General features: G+C 42.8%; 1 protein-coding gene across 1 annotated transcript; it reads right to left on the reverse strand.

The window, feature by feature from the left end:
• Positions 1-4,741: 4,741 nt before the first annotated feature.
• On the reverse strand, positions 4,742-11,043 carry LOC107381136 (uncharacterized). The gene is made up of 5 exons (XM_070548441.1): positions 7,551-11,043; positions 6,734-7,315; positions 6,367-6,510; positions 5,822-6,071; positions 4,742-5,637 (listed from the first exon to the last, which is right to left on the reverse strand). The coding sequence occupies exons 1-5, from the start codon at positions 8,244-8,246 to the stop codon at positions 4,973-4,975; spliced, it is 2,337 nt and encodes a 778-aa protein (XP_070404542.1). The 5' UTR covers positions 8,247-11,043; the 3' UTR covers positions 4,742-4,972.
• Positions 11,044-12,073: the final 1,030 nt, after the last annotated feature.

Here is a 12,073-nt window from a genome sequence, read left to right on the forward strand (position 1 = left end):
CTTGTGTACTTGTTGTTTAGTTTCTCTAAGGTAAACATCTGGACAGTGCTCCTACACTGGACTGCATAAACGACCCCACTGAGCTTCTGTTTGGGTGTTTTGTCTTCTGGATGGACCAGGTTCTGTCTGAGGGTGTTGTTGGGTTAAAGTTTACCGGGATGTTGTGTTTAGAGAAGATTCTTCTAAGTTTCTCTGCGACTCCTGCCACGTATGGGATGATGGTGCCTTTGTGTAAAGGGTGTTGTTGTTAGGTTGGTAGCAGAGCTCTCATGTTTAGTGTTGAGTTCAGTGAGATCATGGAATGGGATCAAGAATTTTCTACTGACAGGAAAAAGATCTCAGCTAACATAGCTGTAGATCACACTGGATAAGTCTCTGTGGTTGCATTTATTTTACATTTATTTTACTACCTCTTACTAGAGCTGTCTTTAGTAAGCACAACATATCTTTGGTTGTACACCTGTGCAATAGCAATAAAGTATCTTGATTTCTGTTAAATGTACTTCCTGAATGAGTGACCTTTTCAGGCTAAAATAACAAAATGACAAATACAGACAGAAGGACGACTTCTTTCTTCTTTTATAATGCGTTGCATCACCACCTGGTATCAGAACAGGACTCAGTATTGGAAGATAATCAAAAATCAAACAACTTGGACTCGGATCAGGGGCAAAAATGTGGTTGTAACATCTCTAGATATAAGTCAGCTTTAAAAACTAAAACTATTATTTATGAACTAACATTAACACTAATGACACTAATTTATATATTTTTATTATGTTGTTTGAACCCAAGGGTCCCATTATCTGAATTTTCCAACTTATTGGATTGCTCTATAAGTGCCCCTTTTTTTACTTTGAGCACCCGCCCCGTCAAAGATCTCTGCACGGCCCTGAAGTCCACCACCAGTTACGTGCAGCCGACAATCTGATTCAGTGCACAAATTAATGTGAAAATGCACTTTCCTCGATCCTCGTTACCGTGGCAGATATGAGCTTGATGACAACGCACTGGCTGAAATCAAAGCTGAATTACAGGCTGAGAACGTGAGCTTAGAGGGGCAAGCAGCACCAGAAGCAGTGGCCATCTGAACCATAGAGGAACGAGCACAACCTGATCCCCCACGCAAAAAGATGTCTCTGAGGGCTCTCCTGCAAAAACGAGCCGCTGACGCTGCGCCGGAGGGTCCCGTCAGCGCAGAGCAACGAGCTGGAGCTGAAATAACAGTGTACTGTTTGGAACCTGTTATTCAAGGGGACGAAGACCCTCTTCTCTGGTGGAAATATGCTGGCAGTCGTTTTCCCCAGATGCCACGACTGGCCCGGAGGTATCTATGTATTTGTGCCACCAGCTCACCATCGGAGTGGGTTTTCAGCACCGCAGGTAAAGTTGTTGGTCCACAACGTGCAAACTTGAACCCAGAAAAAGTAAACATGCTGGTTTTTCTGGCGAGAAATCTTAACTAGATTTGCTGCAACATGCCGTAATGTTCACACTCGTGTGTGTGTGTGTGTGTGTGTGTGTGTGTGTGTGTGTGTGTGTGTGTGCGTGTGCGTGTGCGCGCGCGTGTGGCCGTGTGAGGGAGTTATCTTTTTATAATTTTAATGCAGTTGTTTTGGTTGCAATCATTTTTATAATTTCAATGTTTATGGTTACCCAACTCTTGTTGACTGTTACGGCCTATTTGCACTGCTTCACGCTGCTCGTTGATAAGTTGGTCACTTGATTTGCGCACAACAGCGGTCCTGGGTTTTTATGTTGATTTATTGCTGTTGGACTGTTGACTCTTTGCACTTGTTTATAAGCTGCATTTTTTGTGTTAATAAATGTTGTTAATAGTATGTGAGTTGCGTTGTTATTTTTTAGTAATTGTTTGGTATTCGGATTCAGAAAGGTGAAGGTCCACTTGAGGCTTACCTCACACTTTTTAAGTATTAACAGTAATACCGTATGCCGGGGTAAATTTAAGTGAGAGTTAGACGGTATTCAAATTTGGATACTGCCCAAGCCTAAAACCCACCTATTGCAAGATGTAATCTGTGGCCAAAGCATTTCCAGTCGTGTCCAGCCATTCAGGTCCAGGGCCTTCACCATGTTAGATCCACTGTCTGTTGTCATGCAAGTCATGTTTTCCTCTATAAGGCCCCATGTTTCAAGAGCCTCCCTCAGACCCGCTGCGATGTGCTCTCCTGTGTGGTCTTCTGGAAAGTAGGTTGTTTGCAGTGTTGCACTATGTAGCTCCCAGTTGCTCATGTAGTGGATAGTTAAGCTCAAATACAGCTCTGATGTGCGGCTGGACCAGAGGTCGCTTGTGGTTGCAAAAAACTGCGCATTCTGAATATTTTCTGCAACTCTCACTTTGCATTCAGCGTACATGCGTGGAATGGCGATGTTCGAAAAAGTACTTGCGGCTGGAAAACTCGTAGCGCAGATCCAATGTTTTTTCATTTTCTTAAATCCCACTCCTACTGTTCGCACGGGACACAAATCTTTAACCAAGTGGTACGTCACTGCATCTGTCATGCTGTTCCATCGTCTGCTGTCTCTGTCGTAGGGAGTGAGTTTTGTGAGTGTTTCTGTTGGCGTTTGCTGCCTGGAAGAAGCACTAGCCGCTGCAGCCGCAGGCTTTTTAGCTTTAGCTGCCAGCTGGCTCTCATTGTATTGTTTGGGATGCTTTCTCTTCAAGTGATTAAACAAGTTTGTGGTGTTGCCATCACTTGCCTTGACGCTCTGCTTGCAAACTTTGCAAATGACGTTTCGCTGCTCTTTGTCATCTGGTGAAAAACCAAACCAGTTCCATATAAGGGACGAGGCGTTCCTCTTCGGAACGAAAACCTCGTTGTCGCTCTCAGCCGATGCCATGTTTGTTCACACGCAGGTGAAAACAAGCGGGGCACTAATATATTACCATGACTCACTCTGATTGGTTAAGGTCAAACAAAGGTGTGTCATTCGCCTGGGGTAAGTTCCCTTTTCATTCAGAGGCAGAAATTCAACAGCAGAGCTGTGAATCGTGATAAAAAGGTCTCTCAAAAATGACAGACCGTCAGACGTGTCGATCGTAAAATGGTCTAAAATCATCATATCGCCCAGCATTAATATATATATATATATATATATATATATATATATATATATATATATATATATATACATGAATCTTTCATCTAAAGATGGAGATTGGATTATGAATACGCTGAATCAAACAGAACTGGAAACATTTGTAATCACCGAGCGTCAACAACAAAATAATTTAGATGACATAGACCCTGTCATTAATTACTTTAGTCATGTAAACAGTGTTTTTATTATAGGGAACTACAGCTAAATGAACAAATGAAGACAGATCAATCTTTATTAGTAATCTACATTAATACCGTAAGTCCTCTAATACAGGCCCGGGCCTGTATTTGACTCAAGTTCATTAAGCTCCAGGCCTTTATTGGAAGGAGGACCATAATTAGAGGCAGGCCTCTATTTCTATTTGAGCAAAATGAACTAATGGTTCGCTGGAGTTTTTGACAATTAAAATTGCGCCCACATTTTCAAAGTTAAACACATTTCTTTTAACAACGGTAGTTTCTGCTTCAGCCCTCTCCCCCCTCCCCCTGCGCAGCGGCTGCAAACTCACTGATGCGCCTGCAGCCTCTCAGAGTTCCTGCTGCTCTAAACATTAAAATAATTATTTCATTTTCTGTTCCTCACTTCTGATTACCTTCAATGGTGTCTGTTTGTTGCAACCACCAGGTACAAAAACAAACTTTTTATTTGACTATTTTTCTGTCCTGTCTGTTTATTATCTTCCTGCATCTCCTCTCAATCCTAAAGAAAAACTGCTACCTGGGTTCATATATATTCACCTTATGAGTTACCTTTGAACTGCAGTTCTAAAAGATCTACCAACCGCAAAAACAGCGGAGTGCTCGCTGCTTGGTGGCCGCATCAGTGATCGGTGCATCACCGGAGGACAAGGTGATGCGCCTCGCTCCACAGCGAAACGCATCAGGCGCAAATAAAAGACAGAAAACATTAAAGGAAATGAACCGACATGAACGATCGCGTGTCAGTACCGACGCTCTGGCACAGCGCGTTGCCCCCCCGAGCGCAGGAGCTTGTCACCTGCTGACAGCAGGCTGCTGTCTTTTCCGAGGGCTGCATCTTGTCGGTCATTATCACGTGACAGCGACTAGTCGATGACAGGCATAACAAGTCACTATAGTGAAGTCGACTAGTTCATACAACCCCTACTGCTCCCCAGTGTTCTGCAGCGCACGTTCTCGTAGAACTTGACATCAAACTTTCGCCTCCCCTTCGTCTCTGCACGGTTAAAGTTACCCTCGCAGTCTATCACTGGCAAATCAAAAGTGAGACGATGACACAACCGCCCCCGTACTTGCTTATTACCACATTCCACCCGGCCACAATAAGAGACCGGCCATTATTCACCTCCGCAGACTCCAACACCGGACAAAATTGGAGACCCGGCCTTTAATTGAATACCGGCCTGTATTAGAGGATTTACGGTAGTAGAAGGCTCTATGCAAACTTAGACAGCATAAAGGCTTTTCTAAATAAGTTTAAAACTCCTTTTAGGATTATAGCCATATCCAGGGTATCTGCAGGTTTAAGGGAGCCAAATTTAAGACTTTTTAAGACCTTTTTTAAGGCCACTTTGACCAAATTTAAGACCTTACATTCAAGACTAAAAAACATAATGTGACGAGTACGACCTTACAAATAGTTCTGGCCAAACCTTTATTGGAACTGAACGTGATGAAAAATAACACAAACATCGAGATAAGAGAATCTGTGCATATATTTTCCAAAAACAAAATGCAGTACTAACAACTCTGAGTTAAATACTGTGAATATCCGTATTTAAATAAACTGAGTTTACATGAATGTGTAAAATGAATACAAGTACCATGTATTGAATACTAAATATAAGTAAATGGTCCTTCTCTTTTCTCAGTTATGGAATAGATCTGAGTTCTTCAGTCTTGGTCTTCAGTTCAGTTTCCACCTGTTCTAGTTCATACATTTTTTCTCTGTATCTCTTCCTCAGCGTGTTTGACTTTGTGATGAGCTGGGCCATCAAGCTTCCACTCTTCCCTTCAGCATCTTCTGCAAGTTTATCAGCATCTCTATGTAGGCTGTTGGACACTTGCAGCAGAATTTGCTTCTTTTTCCTAAGCTCCTCAATGGCTTCTTCTGCAGATTTTCGCTTCTGTGCCTCGCGATCAGTGATTTTCTTCCTCTTTTGCTCATCTAGATGCACTCTGTATCTGGACCTTGCTGATGCAGCCGACGCAAGTAGCTCCTTTGACATAGGGACATTGAAGACCCCCCCAGAGACAGTGACATAATCACAGACCAGTCGCTGAGCAATCATTGTGTCTTCCTGCATATTGTAGGTCTCCACCTCTTTGTTTACAGAGAATCCTCTCTCCACTGTTGCTTGTCCATGGGACAGAAGTAGTAGTTTCTTGCTAAACTCCAATAGCTCCTGATAGCATTGGCTCAGGACGCCATTGAGAAATACATCCAGTCTACACTCTGTGGGTCTGTAGGAGAGAAAGGTCTCACTTCTCGCTCCAACTGATAAGACCTCAGTAAACTGCTGGACAATTACATCACCTGCAAAAAAACAGTGATAAAAAAATGACTTAATGTATTTTGATTGTATACATTAAAGCTGCAAGCAAGAGTTTTTGTGAGACTGATTGCACCTTATGTCTGATATATTTAACATGTATCTGCAAAATTAATTTTCTTCATATATTTTTACATAAACAAACTGAACTGCTGTATTCTCTCCTACCAGCAGAGACACCTCCTGATAACTGCTGGTTTTGCAGAAACCTCTGCACCAGGTTAGTCATGTTTTTCTGGCACCAGTCTGGGTCAGAATACATCCTCCTGGGATCCAAACAGGCAACCTGCCTAACAGGGGGGTACTTTAATGGACTCTTGTCTTGCACTTTCTGAATGATGGTGGACAGCATCTTGATGCAGTCTTTCCTGAACTCCAGGACAGTAAGCTCCCCTATCTTTTTTTGTTGCTGAAGTTCCTGACAGAATGGAATGTAATAAGACCAAGTTACCCATTATAACAGCCAACAATATTCATCACTATTGAATTAACCCTCCCACTATCCTAATGGGTGTGACCCCGCAAGGAAAGTTGACCATTGAGCAGGGTTGATGGTTTATCCCTTGGGTCCATGTGGCAGGGGTGAGGAGTGAGCACCACCTCACCCCTGCCACGTGGACCTCAAGGGATAAACCATCAATCCTGCTCAATGGTCAACTTTCCTCACGGGGTCACCCATAAAGACATTGGCAGGGTTAAAGGTGGAACATTACCTTAAGAACTGACTCTGCACCCAAACCTAGGGTGACATCTTGCAGTGGGACCCAGTTATTCTTGTCACCAACATCCAGTTTGACCAGCTGCAGTGGACTGATATCCTTCAGGATTTCTCTCTTGACAAAACGCCTTAGCACACTCTGAGAAAAACAAAACAAAATGGGTAAATTTTTTTTTGACAAATCTAAACACAACACAAATATACATATTTTTTTTTAAATCATATGTGACTATTATTCATTTTCAAATGTAAAACAGTAAAAAGAGGACAGTGTATGCATAAATATGTTGACAAGCATACAGAATTATACAAATCAACATAAATTTGCAACATCAAACTGTCTGGTGTTAGGATGTTATTACCTTCATCAACTCTGCCAAGTCTGTGGCCAAGAATGGCATCACTGGTTCATCAGTTTGATATCTTGTCAAGAAAGGAGCGAAAGTCCTGGTAACAGCAATGTAGAAATGTAGCTTTGCAAGGATAAGGGGGTCTTTCTGAGCAGTTTCAAGTGTGTCAAAAGATGCAGTTCCTGGATTTGGTAGCTTCCTCGTTCTGACTGCATCCAGGTACATGGTCAAAGATGCCCACATCTCCAAGGCTCTCTCTGCTACTGGTAAGTTTTCAAGCCATCTGTGGCTACAGAATGCAAGTGGAAACTTTGCAGAAGCTGTCAAAGTTATGAAGTCCTCTCTCCTAGCTGGCACATTATGGAAGAGAACATGCATGGCTTTCAAAACTTTCTCTAGCTGCCACACAGAGAAACCGCCTTTGCAGGCATTATGTAGAGTGTGAAGGCCACAGCTCCCAACCACAATCAGCTGTCTCCCCTCATACTGCTCACGCAGTTCTTCTTGAAGCAACTCCAAAAACTTCCAGTTTACATTGGGCCCATCCATGGAGACTGAAAGCAGCTTTTTCAAATCCAGCTGCTGAGAGCATTCCTGAGGAAAAAACTGAGCATTAGGCTGGGCAATGTATCAAAACAAGAAAAACTTTGAACTGCTCCACTGAAAAAGTCATATTATTGAATTATTTTTTTCAAATAAAAAAAAATTCTAGTTGAAAAATAAAATGTATTCCCATTTATGGATTACAGCAACACAATTGCAATAATTACCCATAATTTTCTGACAAAATTGGCTACATGTGTTTTACTAGTGTTGGCTTGTTACTTACTTTAAAGTGGTGTAGTAAATCCTTAGCTGTTCCATGGCCCATGAACTGTGATCCTAGGTACCTGGACTGGACTTGATCCTCTTTCCAGTAACGAACATGCAGATCCATTTGCTTTGTTTTGGTTATCTGGTTGAGGGTTTCATCAAACATCAAAGTAAAACTGCCTCTGTTGACATCGGCCATAAGGAGTTTGATGATGTGGGGAGCCAAACCAAATTTGACTACATATGCTGTTTTGTCTTTACCACACGTAAAGTTTTTAGCAATTTCTGAGTCGGGAAACATAGCTCTAAATATATCTCCGACTCCCTCATTAGCGCCGTAAGATTGGTGTCTTGTTACGCTGTGCAGGCACCACAGCACCTCTGCCTGAAGAGTTGCAGTGGATCCAAAAATCCCCCTGAGGTCCGATGCTGATGCGGTCGCTGCTGAGTTCGGAGATTCTGAAGCCGGGGAAACCGGTGACACGGTGCAGAACTGAGAAATTGCATTCGTCTGTTCGCGGGTTTTGGCTGCGGCTTTGTGCTTCTCGCTGTGCATATGCGACTCCACAGCTTTAATTCCCATGGAACCGAGTTTAAAGAGCTTTTTGCACAGAGTACAGCGGGCCTCGCAGTTATTGCCCGGAACCGGCGCTAACCACGTCGCGAACGTGGGATTAGCCATCCAGTTAACATTAAACTTGCACTTCCCCATGGCGCAAACTCCCGCTAGCTTAACCAGCTAATGTGCTCATCTAAAAATAGCCCCCCCCCAACTGAATGTGTACGTTTCCGCTTACGCCAATATCACACACAAAAAAAGCTGAACACTAACTATAAATTCACGAACATTTTAAAGAATAAAATAATCATGTTTATTGGGTCTTTGGTAATTTAAGACCTTTGGAAACTGTATTTAAGGATTATTTGTCATTTTTAAGGACTTTTAAGGCCTTAAATTTGGAAAAGCAAATTTAAGACTTTTTAAGACTTTTTAAGGACCCGCGGATACCCTGCATATCAGACACGGATCAACGGTGAAAAAGACTCAGATTTTGATTTAGATGGGTATGAGATGTACATTCAGAATAGAAAGTGTAAAAAAGGAGGCGGGGTAGCTCTGTATGTTGACAGAAATTTAAGAAGTAAAATGTTACCAAAAATGACAATGACACTAGACAAAGTAATGGAAAGTTTAACAATTGAGATAATAATGGAAAATAGAGTGAATATACTAGTTAGCTGTATATAGAGCCCTAGGATCGGATATGGATAAGTTTAAAAGCTGGATAGAGAAAATGTACTCAAAAATTGGCCAAAAGGATATTTTCATCTGTGGGGACTTTAACATTGATCTCATGAAGTCAAAACTGCAAAAACAGACTGAAGATTTCGTAGACATGACGTTGAAAATATATGTAACTCTCATATAAGCTCTTTTATTATTCATTGTTATATGATACTTTTTTCATTATGGAATCATGTTATAATATCAAAGGCCTCTCTGTGCTTCTCTCCTGCATGAGCTCTAAACAGCTGCAGGAACTCCAAAAGGGAGTGAAAGTGTTCCTTCCTTCAGTTCCTCAATACAAGAACAACTGTCTTTGTTAGCAAAGGATGTTGCAGGATGTGTCCTGGTCATCTCAAGGTTGCATGTCCTTGGGATGAATTGGTCTTTCATTAACAAGGCTATTAGCTGACGTGCGTCTACAGGTGCAGATGGCAGAATTACGTGTGTGTATGGCAAACTGCGTATGTTACATTCCTGTGCTTTTCAATAAAAATCAGCCGTTTCAGCAGAACGGCGAGAGTCTGTCCGAAGCAACTGACGGGAGCAGGTCGCGGGACCTGCTGTATGTTGCAAAGGCTCTCCCCCTCATGAGCGGTGAAAACAGTGACTGGACTTCTGATCATTTGTCTCCACATTCTGCCAACTCAAAAGGTGTTTAACTCCATCTTCTCCGTACCCGTGCTTGGTCTAACAGAAGAAAGACCAACAACGTATAGCTTATCCCTGTTCCCGAAGATCACAAGACCAACGAGAATTACGACACAACGTGCAACCTTGATTGACAGTATTTTTACAAATTGTGTTGAAAAAAATATGGCAGGTGGCACACTAATAAATGATATTAGTGACCACTTACCTAAATTTGTATATTTTGACATCAGAAATGGAATTAAAGAAAGTAGGTGTCAAAGGAAATCAGGGAAAGAGACCTATAAGAGATTACGGACACACAATTTAATTGCTGCATTTAAAGAGGAATTGATGTCCCAAGACTGGGATGTAGTCTATAGGGAAGATGACGTTGACATGGCATATAGTAAATTTATTGACATATTTAAGACACTTTACAATAAGAATTGTCCAGTCAAGGTCATTAATACAAGTCATAAGTATAAAAATCTCCCATGGCTAACTAAAAGATTACAAAATGCTTGTAAAAAGAAAAATTGTCTTTATAGGATTTTTATTAAACTACGAACTAAGGAAGCTGACACCAGACATAAAGTTTACAAAAATGAATTAACTGAAATAAGGACTAGTAAAGGACATAGTACAGAAAAATCCTAAATGAAAATAAGAATAACTTAAAAGGTATCTGGGATATACTAAACAAATTAAGGAATGGTGGGACAAAGAAAATACTATACCCTGAATACTTTACTGATAATCAAAGTGATATTTATGATGAAGTAAAAGTGGTTAATAGAATGAGTGAATATTTTGTGAATGTAGGCCCAGAGCTAGCAGCAAATATACCAAGCCAAAAAAGACAGACAATAAGTGAACCATTGATAAAAACAAACTACCCCGACTCAATCTTCCTCTCAGCAGTGGACGAGTTGGAAGTTAAATCAGGTGTTGATAAATGTAACCACAAAGTCTCCACTGATTGTGACGGTATTGATATGGTGTTGGTTAAAAGAGTTATTGATGGTATTCTAAAACCATTAACTTATCTATTTAACTTATCCTTCCAAACTGGTTTATTTCCTCAGAAAATGAAAGTAGCTAAATACCAATTTTTAAGCAAGGGAATAAACATCTTTTTTTTTTTAACGTGTCCTGTCTGGCTGTGAAGCAAGCAGAATTGATGTCTGAATGCTGGTGAGAAGCCTTACAGATTTACTCTCAGGTGGAGCATCAAAGCGTTTGCTTTTAATGTCACGCCTGATACTTAAAACTTTGTTATTGTTGTTGAATGCATTGTAATTCCGACCAGACACGGAGACAGAGGTGAAAGAGAAAGGAAAAGAAAAGGTGGGGAGAGAGGAGGAGGGGGGGGGGGGGGGTTCCACAAAAATAAACAATGAACAAGAGTCTGCTTCTAGACCTGCAGAAAAAGACAAAAAAAAAGGGACACAACAACATTACAACAAGATCTAGCTATCACTGCGTCAACTTGATGAAAAAAATATATAATCAACATTGCTTAACTGAAGAATCACGATAATAAATCACAGTGCATTAAGTGCCCACCATAGTCTAAAGACCTGTGTTTAACGTTCCCAAGCCCATACTTTTGAGAGCACCATGTGAGCACCTGTGTGTGTACACGCGCTTGTTTATGTAAGGTTTCTCTATAGGAGCGTCCAACAGAGAGTGTGAGGGACCACAGATCCGCCCCCCAAAGATGCGCAGGAGACGGGGGGAGCTCCAAGTCCCAGAGATCCAGGCGCTGCCCCAAAACACAGGAACCCCAAGGAGACTGCAACCAGGAAGGCCCCCGTCCCCCCCGAGAGGCACAGAGGATCGCCCCGGGGGGCCACAACCAGCAGCCGGCAGAGTCCCGGGAGATATCAGCGGCAAGCCCACAGGCCCGCCCGCAGCCTCCCACCCCCTAGCTGGCCGAGCCCGGGACCCAGGGGCGACCACCCCCGCCGGGGACCCAACAGAGCCCAGGGACCCAGACCCCACCAGGCAGCCACCGGGATCTATCAGGCAGATGCCAAATCTTAAACCCCCAGACCCGGTTGCCACGAACACTCAGGCAGACCATGACACAACCCCTCACACCAGGTTTGGCAGGGGGAGGGGGGGACAAAGATCTATATCATCAAGAGAGGTTCCAGGAGAGGGGAGGAGTCAAAGGCCCCGCCTAACATATACAATCATACACAAACACAGTCACACACTCCCTCCCTCATGCTCACACATGCACATAAAACCCAAGACTTACAAAAATGCACGCCAGACACCCACTCATTCTCCCCATACACACCCTATTCACTCTGGTCCCGGTACTGCTGCACACTGGGTACAACCTTCACCGGTAACCAGAGTTTGACCCTTTCTGCTGGGGTGCTGATAAGCAAGCTCCCCCGCCCAACGCTGAGCACAGCAACCCACCACCCCAGACCCCAACCAGATGGCCAGATCTCCCTCCTAGCCTCCAGCCCCAGGAGGCCTAGCAACAACAGAGGTGGCAAAGACCCCTAGTCTCCCTCCGCCTGCTCCAATATAGTGTTGTGTGATCATGAGGTGTATTCCATGGCTGTGGTGAGTGGGCAGTGTGGGCATCATCCGGCCTATGC

The sequence above is a fragment of the Nothobranchius furzeri genome, chromosome 2, assembly GCF_043380555.1.
Source record: "Nothobranchius furzeri strain GRZ-AD chromosome 2, NfurGRZ-RIMD1, whole genome shotgun sequence".
NCBI lineage: Eukaryota > Metazoa > Chordata > Actinopteri > Cyprinodontiformes > Nothobranchiidae > Nothobranchius > Nothobranchius furzeri.